At 39.9% G+C, this 18,913-nt stretch overlaps 1 protein-coding gene across 15 annotated transcripts in view; it reads left to right on the top strand.

Annotated features, from left to right (window-relative positions):
- Positions 1 to 18,913, top strand: part of LOC138760976 (astrotactin-2-like) — a 1,981,947-nt gene that overhangs the window by 1,581,085 nt on the left and 381,949 nt on the right. The window contains exon 21 of one of the 15 annotated variants that reach the window (XM_069932512.1): positions 14,943 to 17,004. The exons of the other annotated variants lie outside the window; for them this stretch is intronic. Coding sequence (XP_069788613.1) covers positions 14,943 to 14,959 — 17 coding nt within the window. The 3' untranslated portion in view covers positions 14,960 to 17,004. Of the gene's footprint in view, positions 1 to 14,942; positions 17,005 to 18,913 lie in introns of those variants that run through there. 15 annotated transcript variants of the gene reach the window in all.

Here is an 18,913-nt window from a genome sequence, read left to right as displayed (position 1 = left end):
ATAAAGTCACATTATTTGAACAAATTTGGGAACCGTACATGGAACACAATGGAGAGGACCTACCATGGACCTCCACCCCCTAAAATGATAGAATGAGAAGATGAAATGAACTGACCCAGTGTGTAAAAGTAGATGACACAATTTTTTTGTTTATTTTCATTGTGTGATGATATTGTTTAATGGGTTTATTGTATTGTATATGTTGAATATTTAATAGGTTTGGAGCGGGGTGGGAAGGAGGGAGGGGGGGAAAAGGGGAGAAAATGACTGTGTATATTCAAGAGGAAAATGTTTGTGTGTATTTTGATTAATATGGTTCATAGTGTGAAAAATTAAAAAAATAAACAGCTTAAAAGACAAAAAAAAGTTACAGTGAACAGAAAAAAGGAGTCAGCAAGGCATAATATAATTAATCATATCTAGAATATGGCTGAGGGTCTTAGCAGAAGATGAGCTGAAACCAAGGCAGAAGCAGGAGATGTTACGGAAGTAGACTGCTTTAGAGATGCTCTAGATAAATGATCCTAAGCTCATTTTGAGATCAAACATGATAGATCTTTTTCAGACAATTGTCAAGGAGATACGTAAAATTGGTGACTTGGGAGGGAGTTTATGAAAAGCAAATGTTTTTTTTTATCCTCCCAATAGTTCAAAGAAATTTTTGCTCATTCAGGGAGAGAAATTTGCTAAATATGTCAGAACAATTGAGAGATCAAAAGATGCTATGCTGATGTAATGTTGGGTGTCATCAGCATATGAACGAACTAAAGCTCTTCTTTCTTCATATAGTGTGGACAAGGAGCAATGTAAACATAAGAAATTGAATGGACCTAAGTCAAAGTTTGGTTCATAGTGAGTTTAATTTAGCTTGGGAATGGAGGGTGTTATTGGTGGAATATTGTATCCCTGCAAAATTCTCAATTCATTGGAAGGTTAAATGAACCAATGTCAGCAAAATTTCCCAGGCCAAAGTTCCCAGCCATTACACTAAGTCATCTACATTTAGTAGGCCTTGCTGATTGCCCAAAACAGACCAACTGTTCTGAGTTCTGATGGAGATCAAACTGCCAAGCTGGTCAAGGGAAAGATTCCCAAGAGGTTGCCAGGCAAATAGAGAAAACAGTTCAAAGGGTGTCAAATGCCTCCTTGATTAAATGCAACATTCCCACTGACACCTGGGAAACCTTACTCCAGGACTACTCAAAGTGCATATGGAATGTTATTTGAGAACTTTGAGGCCATGCGCAAGTGAAGGAAGAAGTGGACCATCAAATAAAGGGACTAACTACCCACCCACCTGACAGTCAGCATCTGCACAAAAGTCTGCAATTCCCACATTGGCTTCATCAAGCAGCTCAGAGAAGGAGAAAATCCTTCTTGACCCCATGGGGTTGCCAGGAGAGATCCAATTTTATCTGCCTGAATGTCTGTGATGAGAGTGGCATGCTTTAACCATCTCGGTCAAAATAAACAGACATGTCACTGGTTCAAGAAAAATTAATGATCTTTGTCTCAGTCACAGAAATTGCCATTAGCAATGATGATGGGGACAGAAAATCTATCAGTATGAATGGAACAAGAAAATCTGGAATGGATGGGCATAAATTTGGAAGAGAGGGCACAATACAATTAAGGATAATTAATAAATATGGGTGTTTGGAGATCAAATCATGGACATTTCCAACGGGATAGACCTTGAGGAAAGGGTGTACTTAATGGAAAGGAGAACAACACCTGAAGAAAAAGTAGGATGAGCTAAAACTGTAGAGCAACGTGGTTCGATCCTGATCGACAAAACAACACATTTTGTGACACGTTCATGACAATAAATTTTGTTCTGATTCTCTAGTGTGTCTTTATGGAAATTGTATGTTATCCTTGTGACCATGTTGGTTTTCCTGGTGTGCTTCTCCTAGGTTTCAAAAATGTTTGGTAGATTATCTTATCTAGCCACTGTACCTTTCCCCCAATATACAGGTGAGTTGGAGAATCTGAGAGAGTTAAGGGGATAATGGGAAGAATAAAAAAAATCAGTAAATGGTTGTTTAATGGTTGATGTGGAGTCATGAAAACAGGGAATGGGTTTAAGATTAACTTAGAGTATAAGAGAATAAGATGGAGTAAGATGAAAATAATGGGTTTGCACTGAGGCAAGAAGGAACATTGAGGTGTTCACCCAAAGGAAACAAAAGAGACAGATGGTCTCGATCTTAGTGTCAAAGAAATCCATGAAGAGATGGGGGGGAGAAGTTTAAAATCTTGAAGGAAGAAGCAGAAGCCAGAATTTTGGATTTCAGCTCATCCTGGAAAACAACGATAGTGGACCATGTCATCTGCTAGCGCTGAGAGTGTTTGCCACACTTGTAACATTTACATACCTTGGATTTAAGAGAGAAGTTGGACTTAAGAGAGAAGATTAAGGACCAATGTCACAGGGAGTGGTCGGGGTGAGATGAATTAATGAAGATGAAGGCAATATAAGGTGCAAGTGAAACATGCAATTGACTGCAGGTCGAGCATCATCAGCGGGAGAAGAGCGATGGTCAGTGTTTTGGGCTGGAACTTTTCATCAACAGCGAATTCACACTATTTTTGATGCTGCTAAACTTGCTGAATCCCTTCGTTTATTCGTGAGTTGCTCTATTTACCACCTTCTGCAGTCTCTTCATGTCTCGAGTTGGAGGTGAAGGTGGGGTACCTGCAAAAGTGTCATCATGAGTGGAAGTCAAAGATGTCAAGAAGCACCTGATGTAAAAGCTTGGTAAAAAGTGGAGTTGAACAGGAGATGGGGGAGAAGGACTATTGTGTATAAAGGTGGAGGAAAGGATAAAATTGGTGTTTTGTCATTTTTCTTTGGATATTTTTAGACTAGAATATGTTGATTCAGTGTGTAGACGGTAAAATATTAAGTAGCATGTTTTGTGTGGAAACAAAATAGCTATTATGTTCAGGGCTGGACAGCTAACAACATGATAAGAATGGGGCAATGTTAGCACAACAATTTTTCATCCCTGAAAGGACAATATCAGCTCAAAAATTAAGAAACATCTGTTTGAAATTATGTTGAATGTTTGCTCAATTTGTATGGATCAGTACTCCAGATCTCTTGCTTGTACCACTTACACCAGTATCCACCAAAGGCTTAAAGTATTCTTTGGTGATCAACAAATGAGATATTTCTCAAGGTTACTGACACTAATAACAACTACCATTCTTACTAGGCTTGTAAAAATGTGTGTTTTTGACTGTGGATTGTTATGGATAGGAAAAGCATGGGAATAATTACATCCACTTTGACCTGCAATATTATCCAATGCACTCACTCACCCACATTCCTTTTAATATGAACATCTGTGGGATTTGTTCAAATATGTATTTGATCAGCAGCTTTTATGAAGCTAATGGACAATCACTTGTATATTAGAATAAATTAGAACTGAACTAATTTATATGGTTGTTAACTTCTGAAAAGCTGCCAAACAAATGCATATTTGGGGGGTGAAAACGACAATACATAATTAATACCATTTCCATTCCTCATGGTTAAACAAATAAAATTAAATTTTATTTATTTCTCAGTTTTGCTTTGAAATGGTTTGACATAGCTGAAACAACTATTGCCATGAGAAATATTCAAGAAAATGTCATCATTTAGTTATATTTGTTATTTATTTTTACATTGCAGAGTCTACTCTATCCCATTGAGATGATGCCAGTTCTCAGAGCAATCCCATTGATTTCTTTCCCAATTTTACACATATTATCCAGATTTTTACACATATTTCCTATATATTTCCCAATGTTACACTGTGACAGGATATAGATATGTTTCTGGGAGATAAATTGGGGAAGGGTTTTTAGTGTAGGTCACATACAAACACTTTAAAACAGATCTTATTTAAAATACTGGAGCTCTGCTAATGTTAGACATATCGGCCCCAGAACCTTTGCAGAAGCATTGGAGAGTGCACAAGACACTTCAGTAACGGATTGTTGTTTACAAAAAGGCAACAGGTGAAAGAACTTGTTGGAGTCACATTCTGTCTAGAGTGGTCACATGGGTTTGCAAGCAGAGAGAATCAAGCAGGCTTTTTTGTCTCTGAGAGAAAGAGAGAGAGAGAGAGAGACAAAGATCAGTTCTACAGTTTTACAGTCAGAAGCAGCAACTGGGACTGGAACAGGACAAGGTGGCAAGCTTGTGGAAAACCCCATTTGGAAGACGGGTTATGAGTGCTTAGTTCAGCCTGGTCAAAGTCCTCGTGGTTCATGCAAGAGGAGAGGACTGGCTGTCTAACGTTTCACTTAAAATAAGAGAAACAGAAAAGGCACTCTGTGGTTACCTGGAGAACCCTGAGGGGGCAAGTTTCATCAGCAAGTCATTGGTACCTCAGTTGTGGAAATCCTGGAACAACAAATCTCTCTCTGCCAACCCTACGAGAACCTTCCTTAGTGGTAAACATTTACCTTTCAAGCACCAAAGCCTGGTGAACTTTATAAATGTTAATTCTGTGCACAGTATAAGAATTGCCTACAACCAGTGAACTTGGAGGAATAAGAAGTGAGATTGGACTGTGAATCAAAGAATTTTTTGAACTTGCACACACATTACATACACATGCACTTAGAATTAGAAGGGGGTTAAGTTAGGTTAGTTAAGTCAATAATGATAAGTTAAAGTTTGATTCTGTTTTATGTTTAAAGATATTTAAAAGCAACTTTTGTTTAAGTAACTATTTGTCGTGGTGAATATCTATTGCTGCTGGATTTTGGGGTCATAACAAAACATATAGTTAGTGTAGCTCTGTTACAGTGCAAACAAGCAGGGCTTGATCTGATGCACTCTGTTCCCCCATGTCTCTGTGTGTTTCCTCCAGGGACTCTGGTTTCCTCCAAGTGTTCAAAACATAACAGGGTGTAAGTCATTTGGGTATAATTTGGCAGCACGGGCCTGTGGGCTGAAAGGACTGTTTCCGTGCTGTATGTCTAAATTAAATTAAATACTGGACAAATGAAATGAGCACTTCTCTATTTTCCACTGCAGATTTTTTTAAAAATCAAATCAAAAATAGCCTGACACCTGTTGCACCAGAAGGTTAGGATAGTTTTGTTTATGACATTGTTCACTCATGAGGCTCGATTGATGAATCAAGATGGCCCTGTGTTCAATAAGCTTGAGAAAAAAATATTTTTACCCTCAAATTATCATGCATGCTTCAAAGCACATTGAATGTTTGTTGTTACTCCGTTTCCAGTCACATGATGGTCACCTGGAAGTTATTTGAATGCAAAGTCTGCTTGTCTTATTTTGTGAGATTTAGGCAATAATATTTTTTTTAATTGAAACCAAATGAGAATTAAATTTAAACCCAGGTCACAAATGACAGAATAAGAAAATGAAATTGTTTGGTTTCATTGAAGAGTTGCTGTCCTGTAGAAGAAAGAAGGAAATACTACATTTCTCTAATGCCTATGCAGATCTATACCAAGGGGACCCAAACCATTTACAGCACTTCTTAAACAGCGGCACCCTGTCTTGCAGAAAATATGGCAGCCAATTTTTGGACAGCATGACCCAACAACCTGTAACATGTTAACAATTAGATAGTCTGAAATAAGGCATGTTGCTTGCAGGATACATGTTAAACCTCTAATTCAAACTGACTCTTGGCAAAAATTTTGCCCACTTGATGTGAAGTTATCAAATAGTAAGTAGTAGGCTTTATTTGTCAATTTAAGACACCATTTCCATGAACCCGCAGTGCTACATGAAAACAACGTAACAAATACAAACAGCATAGGAACAAAAGCACCAGGTCCTGAAGAGGCCACCATTTTGGGTCTTAGTCACCACTAATAATCAAAGTTGTGCATTAATGAGCTTTTTTTTAAAAAGACTAGCAGTGCAGAGAGTTGTGTAACTCATTTGTAGCTAAACAAAGCAAGCTATATCGCAGTTTAAAAATGACCCATTCTAAAGTAGACAATAACAGTAATTTGTTAAAATTTGCTTGTACTTTGCAAAGAAAATACACAATCTCTGCAAATGATGATGAAAAGTATCCACCACTCTAGGCCCAGTAGTCTTCCTAGTTCAAGTTACATTTCAGTAATTACAGTAAGACCCCTGGTATCTTCCACATGAGGACTGGATGATGCCGGATGAGTGAATTTTCCAGTGGCTTGAGACTGCGTGTTGTGTGACTATAGAACTAACAGCAAGGAGCGCCAATTTTAGACTTCCGGAGTATTTACCTATTTATTTTCTGCCATATTTTTGCTGATTTCTTGAGGCAGCTGGATGCTTGAATTCCAGATAATGGGGTTTTCACTGGATTTGGAATGGCACTGATGTATGAAGGTTTCTGGTTAGCAAATACATTCAGAATGACCTGCACAATTCAGAATTGCATATAATGATGGAATTTTTTCAGCAGAATGGAGAATAAATACAGGGATGTAAAGAGAAAAAGACTACTTGAAACAAATGTAGTTGCTTGAAGTCAGATTCAATGAAATTTGTAATGGGAATGAAGTAAACATCAGACTAACTGAATAAATTCTCTGGTTCAGTCTTCATAAAGATGTGCACAACATTTCAGAAGATGTAAAGTCCAAAGGGCTCACTTAGATGTGGAATTGACTGAAAGTTTTCATGTAATTAAATTAAAATTAATTAATGAAATTGTGTTCGATATATTGAAGGCATTGAAAGTAACTAAATCCCCTAGGGCCTAATAGTCTGTATCCCGGAGTACTTAAGAAGGTGGCAAGAGAGAGTGAATGCATTTGTGATTATTTCCTAACATTCTCTACACTCTGGATCAGATCCTTTGGATTGGAGGGCTGTTGATGTCACAATTTTAAAGAAAGGAGGAAGAGAGCAACTTGACTAATATAGACCAGTTAGCCTGCCTTTATGAGTTGGAATGCAATAGAGTCAATTTTTGAAGAGTATTCTCTGCACATTGGCAAAGTCCAATTCAGCTTGGATTCTGATTGGCAGCAGCTAAGAGGGGTTGGAGATTCCAGGGAATCAGAGGACTAGTTCAGGACACCAGAAAAATGCAACCACAGAAGATTACAGTACAGAAACAGGCCCCTTCAGCTCTTTTAGTCTGTGCTGAACCATTTTTTTTTGTGGCCTACTCCTACTGACTTTGCACCCAATCCATAGCCCTCCATACCTCTCCCATCCATGTACCTATCCAAATTCTTCTTAAATGTTAAAATTGAGTCCACATTCACCACTTCAGCTGACAGCTCTTTCCACACTCCAGCCACCCTCTGTGTGAAGTTCCCGCCTTATGTTCCCCCTAAACCTTTCCCCTTTCACCCTTCTTATTTGAATCTCACCCATCCTCAATGGAAAAAAAAGCCTATCTACATTTATTCTGTCCATTCTCCTCATAATTTGAAGTGCATCTATGAAATCATCCCTCATTCTTCTCTTTTTTTCCAGGGAATAAAGTCATAACCTGTTTAACCTTTCCCAGTAACACAGTTTCTGAGTCCGGGCAACATCCTAGTAAATCTTCTCTGCACTCTTTTTATCTTATTGATATCTTTCTTGTAATTATGTGACCAAAATTTCACACAATACTCCAAATATGATCTCAACTCTGTCTTCAACAACCTTACCATACATCCCAACTCCTTTACTCAAAACTTTGATTTATGAAGACCAATATGCCAAAAGCCACTTTCAGGGTATTAAATTATGTATCTGTATTCCCAGATCCCTCTGTCTATCCCACTCCGCCTTTACTGTGTATGTCCTTTCTTGGTTTGTCCTTCCAAAATGCAACACCTCACACCTGTCTACATTAAATTCCATTTGGCATTTTTCAGACCATTTTTCCAACTGGTCCAGATCCCTCTGCAAGTTTGAAAACCTTCTTCAATATCCACACTGCCTCAAATCCTAGTGTCACCACCAAACTTGCTAATTCAATTTACCATATTATCATCCAGATCAATGATATAGATGACAAACCACAATGGTCCCAGCAGTGATCCCTGAGGCATCCCACTGATTATGTGACTCCAGTCTGAGAAGCAATCTACCACCACTATTTTCTCATTTGTCCTGACCAGCCATTGTTGAATGCAGTCCACTACTTCACCATAAATATCAAGAATATAAACCTTCCTGACGAACCTTCCAGACTAACCTTCCAAGTGGGACCTTGTCAAAGGCCTTACTAAATTCCTTATAGACAACATTCACTGCCTTTTCTTTGTCAACTTCTTCATAAGCTCCTCGAACATTCTATAAGATTGGTTAATTATGACCTACCTCGCACAAAACCACATTGGCTATATCTAATCAGTTTCTGGCTATCCAAATAATTGTAATCCAATCTCTTAGAACATCTTCTAATAATTTAGATATTATTGATGTCAGCTCACTAGCCTATAATTTCCAGGGTTATTTTTGGAGCCTTTTTTAAACAACAGAACAATGTGAGCTGCCCTCCAATCCGCTCGCAACACGCCTGTGGCTAAAGATATTTTAAGTATTTCTGCCAGAGCCCATGGAATTTCTGTGCTAGACTCCCTCAAAATCTGAGGGACTATCTTGTCACTCTTATTTGCTTTAAGACAAACAAGCACTTCCTCCTCTTTAATCCGTATAGGTTCCATAAACTTTCTGTTTATTTTTCTTACTTCCCATGACTCTGTGCCCATTTTTGAGTGAATTTGAGTGATAAAAAAAGATCTGCCCCATCTCTTTTGGCTCCATACAAAGCCAACCACTCTGATTTTCAAGGGGACCATTTTTTTTCCCCTGACTATCCTTTTGCTCTTAATACTCCTGTAGAAACCTTTAGGATTTTACTTTGCATTGTCTGCCAAAGCAACTTCATGTCTTCTTTTAGTCTTCATTATTTCTTTCTTGAGGTTTTCCTTACATTTTTATGCCCCTCAAGTACCTCCTTTGCTCCTGTTATACACCTCTCTCTCTCCTTCTGAATTAGATCCCCAATATCCCTCGAAAACCAAGGTTGCCTATGCTTGCTAACCTTGCCTTTAATACTAACAGGAACATCCAAACTCTGTACTCTCAAAAATGTCACCTTTTAAGGTCATCCATTTACCTCCAACACCTGAAAATAACTTTCTTAATCCACACATTCTAGATCCTTTCTTATTTCCTCAAAATAGGCTTATCTCCAATTTAGAATTTCAACCTGAGGACCAGACTTATCCTTCTCCGTATTTAACTTGAAACTAATGGCATTATGATCACTGGATCCAAAATGTTCCCGACACATACTTCTGTCACCTATCCTATCTCCTTCCTTGGTAAAACACAGAATTCTGTTGACATCATGGTTAAGTGAAGAAATCACACAAATGCTGGAGAAACTCAGCAGGTCAAACACTGCCTTTATGTAGCAAAGGTGAAGATAGATCACCAAAGTCAAGCCCAAAACTTTGGTGATGTATCTTCACTTTTGCTACATAAAGGTACTGTTTGACCTGTTGAGTTTCTCCACCATTTGTGTGGTGTTTTATTCCTTAATAGGAGATCCAGTATTGCTCTCTTTCTAGTTGGTACCTTTATGTATCGATTTAGAAAACTTTCCTGAACATGTTTCACAAACTCCAAAATATTCAGCCCTTTTACAGTATGGGAGTCCCAGTCAATATATGGGAAATTAAAATCTCCCACAATCACAACCTTATGCTTCCTGCATCTTTCTGCTATCTCTCTACAGATTTGCTCCTCCAATTCTTGTTGACTATTGGGTGGTCTATAATACAACCCCATGAATATGGCCATACCTTTCCCATTCTTCAGCTTTACCTATACAGCCTCAATAGAAAAGCCATCTGGTATGTCCTGCCTGAGCACAACTGTGTTATTTTTCCTGTTTATCATTGCCACTCCTCCCCCTTTCATCTCCATGTTCTATTGTGTCTAAAGCAACAAAAGCCTGGAACATTGAGCTGCCAGTCTGCCCCTCCTGCAACCAAATTTCACTAATAGCCACAATGTTATAATTCCACATGCCAATACATGCTCTAAGCTTGTCTGCCTTTCTTACAATAATCCTCCCACCTGAGAACATTTCCACTATGTACAACCTGCTGGCTTCTAAAGGTGCATGACATTTTCATATCATCTCCTCACTCCTCTATTTGCTCAGGCACTCTTGCTCCCTTCCCCTGGCAAATGTAGTTTAAACCTACTGGAGCAGCACCAGCAAACCTTCACATAAGGATATTTGTCCCCCTCCAGTTCAGATGCAAAGGTCCATCGGAACAGGACCCACCTTCCCTGCAAGAAAACCTGAAGCCCTTCCTCCTGCAACATGTCCTCAGCCACATATTAAGCTGCATTATCCACCTATTTCTAACCTCACTAGCACATGGCATGGGTAGCAATCCTGACACCATAACCCTGGAGGTCCTGTCCTTCAACCTAGCACCTAATTCCCTGAACTCTCCTTGCAGGACTTCCTTACTCTTCCTAACCATGTCATAGGTCCCTATCGTTATAGAGGTAGCCATCCAACTTGAACACGGTTCACTAGTGGTCCTCTGGGGGATAGGGAGCTGGTGGTATGCCGACTTTAAGTCAATGGTGGAAAATATCCAATATTGGGTGATTTGGTTTACCACGTCAGCTATCTGGAGGATGGGGTATGAGACCAATTGCATAAACCTGTTAATGGTTTGCTGTAGTCAATAACCACTCAGTGTTTTTCACCACTCATAACCACCATTACCTGATCTGTCCAAGGGCTGGTAACTGGTTCGATGATCCTCTCAGTCAGAAGCCGTTTCACATTTGATTTGATAAAGGACCTAACGCCAGTGCTGTATTGCCTCCTGTTGGTGGTGATGGGCTTACAATTGAGGGGTGACAAACAATGGTGGGGAGGGAATCCGGAGAGTGGAGAGCACGCAGGTCGCACGTGGTGGGCGGATCGCAGATTGCTGGTTGGTCAAGATCAGAGGGGCAGGTGGTCTGTTTAAAAACTGTTGGTTGCAGTCCTTAAGTGGGGGTGGGGGATAGGGCCCATCATATTCCATGGTGACACTCTTAAGGTGGCATTGAAAGTCCAACCCCAGTAGTACAGGTGCACAGAGTTGTGGTATCACCAGGAGTTTAATATTTTTGTCCGCTGCATGGTTAGTGTCACTACGCAACTGCTGCATATCTCGGCCGAGTGGGACTTCGAGGCCATGGAGGCTCAGTAACTCATTGGTCTCACCATGAGGAAGTAGCACTGCACAATGTGTGGGTGAATGAAAGTCTCTGTTCTCCTGCTATCAAACAGGCAGCTCATCTTGCGCCCATTAGTGCTGGGATCCCAGCTATTTACAATAGAAATATTAGTGATTTAGCCAAAGGAATTGAATGTAATATCATGAAGTTTGCAGATGACAACAATGTGAAATATGAGGGATTTCATGATTCTGCAAAGATTCTTGGACAGGAGTGGGCAAATGTACAGCAGATGCAAATGCGAGGTTATCCACTTTGGCTACAAGAGCAGGAAGGTGACAAATTAGGAAAAGGGTATTTGTTTCGAGACCTGGGTGCATCAGTCATTGAAGGTTGGAATGTAGGTACCGTAAGCAGTGAAAGAAAGCAACTGCATGTTGGCCTTTATAGCAAGAGGTTTTGAATGTAGAAGCAAAGAAGTCTTATTACAGTTGTATCAGACCTGAGTAAGGCCACACCTTGAGTATTATGTGCAGTTTTGGTCTCCTGATCTCTAGAAAGACATTTTTGCGATTAAGGGAGTACGGCGGCTTTGCCAGAGTGATTCCTGGGATGGCAGGGGTGACGAATTATGGAAGACTGGATTGAAAGGTTATACACATTAACACTTCAAAGAATGAGAATGGGATCTCTGAAGATGTGCAAAATTCTGACAAGACTTGACAAGTTAGATGCAGCAAGAAAGTTCCTTGTGTTGGGTAAGCCTTGCATCAGAAGTTACAGTCTAAAGATAAGGAATAACCCATTTAGAACTGAGATGAAGAATAGTGTTTTAATCTGATAACTTGTGGAACTCAGCACAGAAAGTTGTTGAGGCCAGTTCATTGGATATATTTAAGAAGGGAGGTGAATGTGACCCTAGTTCAGCCACGATAATATTGAAGGCTGATATAGGTTTGAAGGGCTAAATGACCTGCTTTGCACCTATTTTCTTTGAATCTTTGAGAAAAAACAATAGGCACCTTGAAAGCTGCCAGTTTTTCTTTTGCCCTCCGGCAGTGCCTTCAGCAGACTCCAGAGTATCAGAAGCTAATATCCAAATGTATGGAACATCTGTTAATAACTTACTGACAACCATTTCTTTTTCCCCACTGCCATCAACATTTTGTCTTGGCAAAACATTGTCAGCCTTAAATTAAGCTTAATGTTTTACAGGAAAACGAAGGAACAATCATTTGGAAATATAATAAAAAAAATCATTTCCATAAGTGCAGCCAGATGGTATCAAATGTTGACACGCACTTCTAGTTATTGACAATGACAATACAGTACAGTGTGTATATTTCTGAGAGTATTTGAAATAATAATTAGCAAAATTAAATACATGCATTCTATTGAAAGTTGGTGTAATGTGGTATTATTTCAATGATCTACTGTGATCTGAAAGAGTAACATAAGGGAGCAAGGCCAAGTTTTGTGTTTCATGTTTGAGTAAAAGACAAATTAAAGAAAATCTTTTTTTATGTCCACGGGATATCCTTAATCACCTTATACCCAATAGGCTCTGAGCTTAAATCAAAGGAAATCAGGCAGCTATTCTGCACATAGTAAGAACCCTCAAATAGCAGCAAGAATCTGACCACTTTACCTTTGTTTTGATGAGTTTGCTGTTGTCCTTGGAGAAATGTTATGGAATCTTTTCCATCTGCTGAAGAGAGTAGATCAACATCTCACTCAAAGCATAGCACAGCTCACACTTGCTTAATGCTCCGCCAAAGCATTGTCCGAGATTTGGAAAACTTGGCGCAATGGCGTACAAGGTAACAATCAATGATAATTCTAATTGGGATTTAGTTGCATCAATCTGAATGAATAGAAAAATAGATGTCCAGACCTCAAGTATGCATCACAAACTTGTGGTCTTCTGACATCACATACAACCCTGAGATTATTTTACTGCGTGCCAGAGAGAATTTCTAATTACTAGCAACTGTAAACTGTGCTCAAAGAAAGAATTGTAAATAACCTGTGCAAATGCGGAATTGTAAATATCCAGAGGAAATAAGATAGCAAAGTATGAATCCTTTAATAAATCTCTGAAAGAGTCAGTTCTCCAAAAATCTGATAGTTGAGTGGCAGCAACTATCCCTGAAACTGAAGATATGATTCATGTGGCAGTTGTACTTCCTTCCTAAAGTCGCAGCAGCGAGAACAGAGCATGTGTTAGGTGGTGTGGATCCTTGATGATTACTGCTGTTCTCTGTCAGTAGCACTCCATGTAGATTTTCTTGAAGTTGGGGACAGTTTTGCCTGTGATGTACTTGGCTGAGTCCACTACCTTTTGCAGGATTTTTCACTGAGAGCTATTGGTGCTCCCATATTAGGCCGTGAAGCAGCTGGTCAGCATACTTTCCACTACACATCTGTAGAAGTACCCCAAGATTTTCAATGACATACCAAACCTTCTCAATGGCATTAATATGATGAGTCCAGGAAAGAGCTTTCAAGATAGTGACTCCCAAGAAGGTAAATTTCATCACCCTCTCCACGTCTAATCCTCCAACGATCACGGATTGTAGACCTCTTTTTTTCCTAAAATCGACAATCAACTGCTTGGTCTTCCTGACATTGAGTGAGAGATTGTTGTTAGTATACCATTCAGCCAAGTTTTCAATCTCCTTTCTGTATATTCACTCATCACCCCTTTTGAAGTCAAGTCAACTCAGGTTTATTGTTATCTGATTGTACAAGTACAACCCAACGAAAGAGTGTTCTCCGGTCCTCGGTGCAAAACATGCAGACACACAATTAGACATAATACATATGCAGGATAAGCATTAAATCAATACAAACAATCAATTAATTAAATAAATGTCATTATGTGGAAACACTCAAAATCTGCCCCAATGAACTGGCCTCACTTGTTACGCGCAGTCAGCAGGGCAGTCACGGCAGAGATGGCCACACATTCCCATCGATTCTGCTCCACAACTGAAGTTGGCGTGCATGCTTGCATCAGTGTGATGCAATCGGCAGAGCATACGCGCAGCCCGGCAGCACAGCTGAAAAGCAAGCACGAGAAGTTTCAATAAACATTCCTGCTGTGACCTCAAAGCTCACAGTCTGTGTCTCCAGTCTGTTCATTCGCTCACATCCAGCACACCACAATTACATGAATATGGTTAGTGTGAGCATTTCCTTTAGTTGTACAGGTACACAATATTTTATCCGGACATCTAAAATCCAGAAAGCTCTAAAATCCGGCAAGTGGGGAGAGCACTATTGAGAGAGTCCTGGATGGCTGCTTCATGGTGTGGTACGGTGGTACGGAGAGATGCGGCAGTGCGAGACGGGTGGCTGGGAGACTGGCGGCGTGAGTAGGGTGGGTGAGGGGGGAGACTGGCAGTGCGAGTCGGGCAGGCAGGAGACGAGCAGTGCGAGTTGGATGGGCGTGCAGGGGGACTGGCAACGCAAGTCAGGTGGGCGAGGGGGGAGACCGGCAGCATGAGTCAGGCAGGTGAGATGGGGGGAAGATGGCAGCGCGACTGGAAGGGGGTGGGGGTGGATACGGCATCACAATTTGGGTGGGCTTAAATCTGGCTTTCCGAAATCTGGAAAAATCTGAAATTCGGAACTCTCTGTCTCGCAAGGTTTCCAGATAAAGGATTGTGTACCTCTACAGTATTTTTGCTGCCTGTTGAAAGAAGATATCCCTCAACTTGGTGGTGCTTGCTCTAATACTCCTGTATTACTTCCATGACAGGAGCAGTTGAAAGATAATGTGTGCACACCCTCTTCAGACAACGATCCCAGTAAATCGCGTCATTAGAGAGGGTGGGATGGGAGACTCGAGTGATCCTCTCTGCCACTCTTATGGTCCTGAAAATTGACCTCCAATCCATTTCTCTACAACCACTGTACCACACCATGAAGCAGCCATCCAGGACTCTCTCAATAGTGCTCTTATGGAAGATGGACATAATGAAGGCCGGAGTCCTTGCCCGCTTCACTCTTCTCAGGATGTACTGACTCTTTTGCGTCTTCCTGACAAGCCCACTATGGTGCTATCACTCAGCCAAAAGGGACACAATGAAAAAATTTGCCTTTATTTTTATTTTATTTTAGACTGCAATCTGCTACAAATATCAATCAATGAATTCTTATCCTTTTCAAAACTGCATGGAAATGCATTTGAAGGAACAGCATGCAAATAGAAAAGGGATTGGTATATTAGCCATCATTGCAAGGATACTTGAGGGCAACAATAAAGATTACTTCTGAAATAATTGAGGATCCTTGATGAGACCACACTGGGATATTGTGCTCAAGATCTAAGCAAGGATACAATAAGGAGAGAAGAAATGTAGCAAAACTTCACTAGATTGATTGTTAGAATGTGATATTATCCAATGAGGAGTAACTAAGCCAGAATTTGAAAAATTAGAGGTGATATCTTGAGCAGTTTAACAGGGTTTCATCTGGGAGGAGTTTTTTTTCTGGCTGGAGTGTAAGAGGTCAGTCATACCGGACAGATAGGCGAAGAAATATCTTCACTGAGAGGGCGTGAGTCTTTTGAAATCTCTGCCTGTGGAAGTTCAGGTGTTGAATATATTCAATGAAGTTCATTAGACTTTTGAATGATCAGGGAATTATAGAATGGAGGATTAATGCTGAAAAATGACAGATCATCCAAGATCAGGTCGGATAATTTATTCCAATTTTTTGTCATTACTTTAAAAGGAGTCCATTAGAAATTCATTTACATTGGTAATTTACAAATTTTGTCTCAAACTGATGCTTAAGGATTCAGTCAGAATAGTCCTGAGTCAGAATTATTCATACTCTTATGACATGCCCACTTTAATATGTCATGCCCACTTTAATATGTGTTGCCAAGGGATCTTTGTGATTGACTTTGGGCTGAAATGGCAGCAGGAATTCCATTTGGAATAGTTGGCTATTTGTGGCTCAGTTGCTTTTGAATATCCTCTGCACTTGACCTCCTGTTTTGGCCATCTGCATCAGATCTGGCACTGCCGAGCTTGTTCTGTCACATCATCTACAAATGGAATTTTGGTGCTTGTCATTCAGTCCTTTAAAATTGGAGTAGGATTTGAGGAGGATTTTGGAGTCAAACAACAGAGAACTAAGACCTCCTGCCTACTCCATTCATGTTAATTCTGAAGCATTCATATGTGTTGATCACTCCTTTTTTTCCATCATCCAATCCCTCTTCCAATTTCCATTCCCCCCCTTCCAATTTTTCTGCCACCCACTAACACAAGGGATCACTTCATGTAAACAATTTAACTATTGATCTGCTTGACTTGAGAAACCAGCCCACCTAGGGGAACCCAAGCCATCACAGGGAGAACATGCAAACTCTAATTTTGGGTACTTGAGGGTAAAATTGAAACCAGGTTTCTGGATCAGCGAGGTATCAGCACAAAGTAATCTGCCACAGTTCTATGCTGTTGTGGGAGTGGGTAGGAGCAACCCATGTGGTTTTGGAGAGAACATGGAAACTCTGCACAGACAGCACTTGGAGTCAGTAATAAATTTTCAATCTTTTGAACTGTGAGGCAGTAGCACTCAATGTTATGCCATTGCACTACTCAATAAAAATACTTCAGCTTTGATGTAACTATTGGTATAATTACATTCGTATGTAAAACGTTCATCAGCGTAATAATGAGAAAATTGTACAGTGAATATTGTTCCAACATTCGGATTTATCCAAAAATGTTTGAGAACCAAAACCTTGTATGCTTATTACTAATGCCAGATGTTCCTGCTATTTCCAATTAATCCATTAAATTTATCATTCCATGTCATTATTCGGGGAGATGGCATATAACATTCAGGCTATTTAAGTTGATTCCAGTAAGGATTACCTACCCCTGAAATTCAACAGTATTATCACTCCAATACAGGTCATCTTGTGGTTTTAGAGAGATATGGCATGTGAACAGGTCATTCAGCCCACTGAATCTGCAGTGACCATCATACAGCTACTTTTACACTAAACTTAGCCTAACACAATTCACCTGAGCCAAAATATGTGGTGGTGTGGGCAATCAGGAAGATGTATAGGTTAACAATAGGATCTAGAACAGTTTGGAAGGTGGGCCAAGGGACAGTAAATGGAATTTAACTCTTAACGCAACAGCATCAACACGTTCTCCAGTAAATATCAAATGAGCAAAATGCATTAGTACTCTAACGCAGACCATTTGAGAAATTATGCAAACTTGAAAGAAATAACTCTGTGAATCAGGCAAACTGCACTTGGAAAGCAAGTGAAGCAGTCAATTAAGGTTGTCTGTTCTGGCTGAGAATCTGTTTTGTCCAAAAATGATGGAAGAGAGAGGAGTGCAAATAGTTATTCATTCATGGAAACACCCAAAGACCTTTGGCTGTGTTCATTCCAATCACGTTCTCATGGTTATATTTCACTTATCAACTTGTGAAGACAAACATCAATTGTGGTTGAGAATCAGAACTTCATTACACTATGGGCATTGGATTGAAATGGGGACTAATATTTTTTAGTCTTTTGTTCTGCAAGAATCCTCAGAATATTGCTTGCAGTATTGGTTTGTTTATATCAGTAATGATGCAACATCATTGGAAGCAGTTCAGAGCAGAATTACTCAACAAGTACTTTGAATGGGTGGGTTGACTTAAAAGGGAAAGGCTGCACCTGCTCAACTTATGTCTGGAAGCATTTCGAGGAATGAGATATGACTTGATCAAAACATAGGCCATACTGAGACGAGGTCGATGTGGAGGCAATATTTCCTCTTGCGCACATAGTAGCTTTCAGCTGCTCCTGTCGGGAAAGAGATGCAGGACAATCAGAGCCAGCACCACCAGATTAAGGATCAGCTTCTTCCCATGGGCAGTGAGAACGCTGAACGACCAAAGGAACTGATGCACCATCAATGACTCAAAAGACCGAAGTTGAGCAAAACTGATAGGCTTTATTCACAATAGAATGAAGGTACATTCTTGCTGGTCGACTGTCCTGAACTAAGGAGGGGGCTGAGGGACAGTCACCTTTATTCAGGAGCCTGTAGGAGAAGGCCACAGGTACAGTCAGTCAATGGGTGTGCCCAGACAAATAAATATCTACATACCGTGGTCTACAACAGGAACAGCTCACACTAACCATCCAAGACTCTCATATTCATTTTTTTTTAAATTATTAATTTTTATACATGAATACTTGTCCTGCATATGTACTGTTTGTGTGTTATGTCTGGTTATGTGTCTGCATGTTTTTGAACCAAAGATAAAAAAGGCTGTTTGGTCGGGTTGTACTTATGCAATCAGATGACAATAAACTTGACTTAATATTATGGGTTACTGCTTAAACTAAAGAGAGAGGTGAAGGAAATTTCTTTTTTTCTCTTTGGAGTCTTTGGAATTTTTTTTAATCTCAAAGGATGATGGAGTATTTTTAAAGCAGAGATAAATGCTTGATCATCAAGTGATGGAAGATTACCAAAGGTGTAAGGAATGTGGAATTGAGGTTATAAAGCGCCAGGCAGCCTTCTCCTGTGTTACGAGTCCAGAGGACCTGAAAACCCAGCAGCAATATGTATGCACCACGACAAAGGGTAACTTAAACAAAAGTTGATTTTAATTATCTTTGAACATGAAAATAGAATCAAACTTTAACTTATCTCTATTGACTCACCTAACCTACTTAACCCCCTTCTAATTCTAAGT

The sequence above is a fragment of the Narcine bancroftii genome, chromosome 1 (genome assembly GCF_036971445.1).
Source record: "Narcine bancroftii isolate sNarBan1 chromosome 1, sNarBan1.hap1, whole genome shotgun sequence".
In the NCBI taxonomy this organism is placed as follows: Eukaryota; Metazoa; Chordata; class Chondrichthyes; order Torpediniformes; family Narcinidae; genus Narcine; species Narcine bancroftii.
The sequence above is the reverse complement of the archived record's forward strand: the minus strand, read 5'-3'. Positions and strand labels throughout refer to the sequence as shown.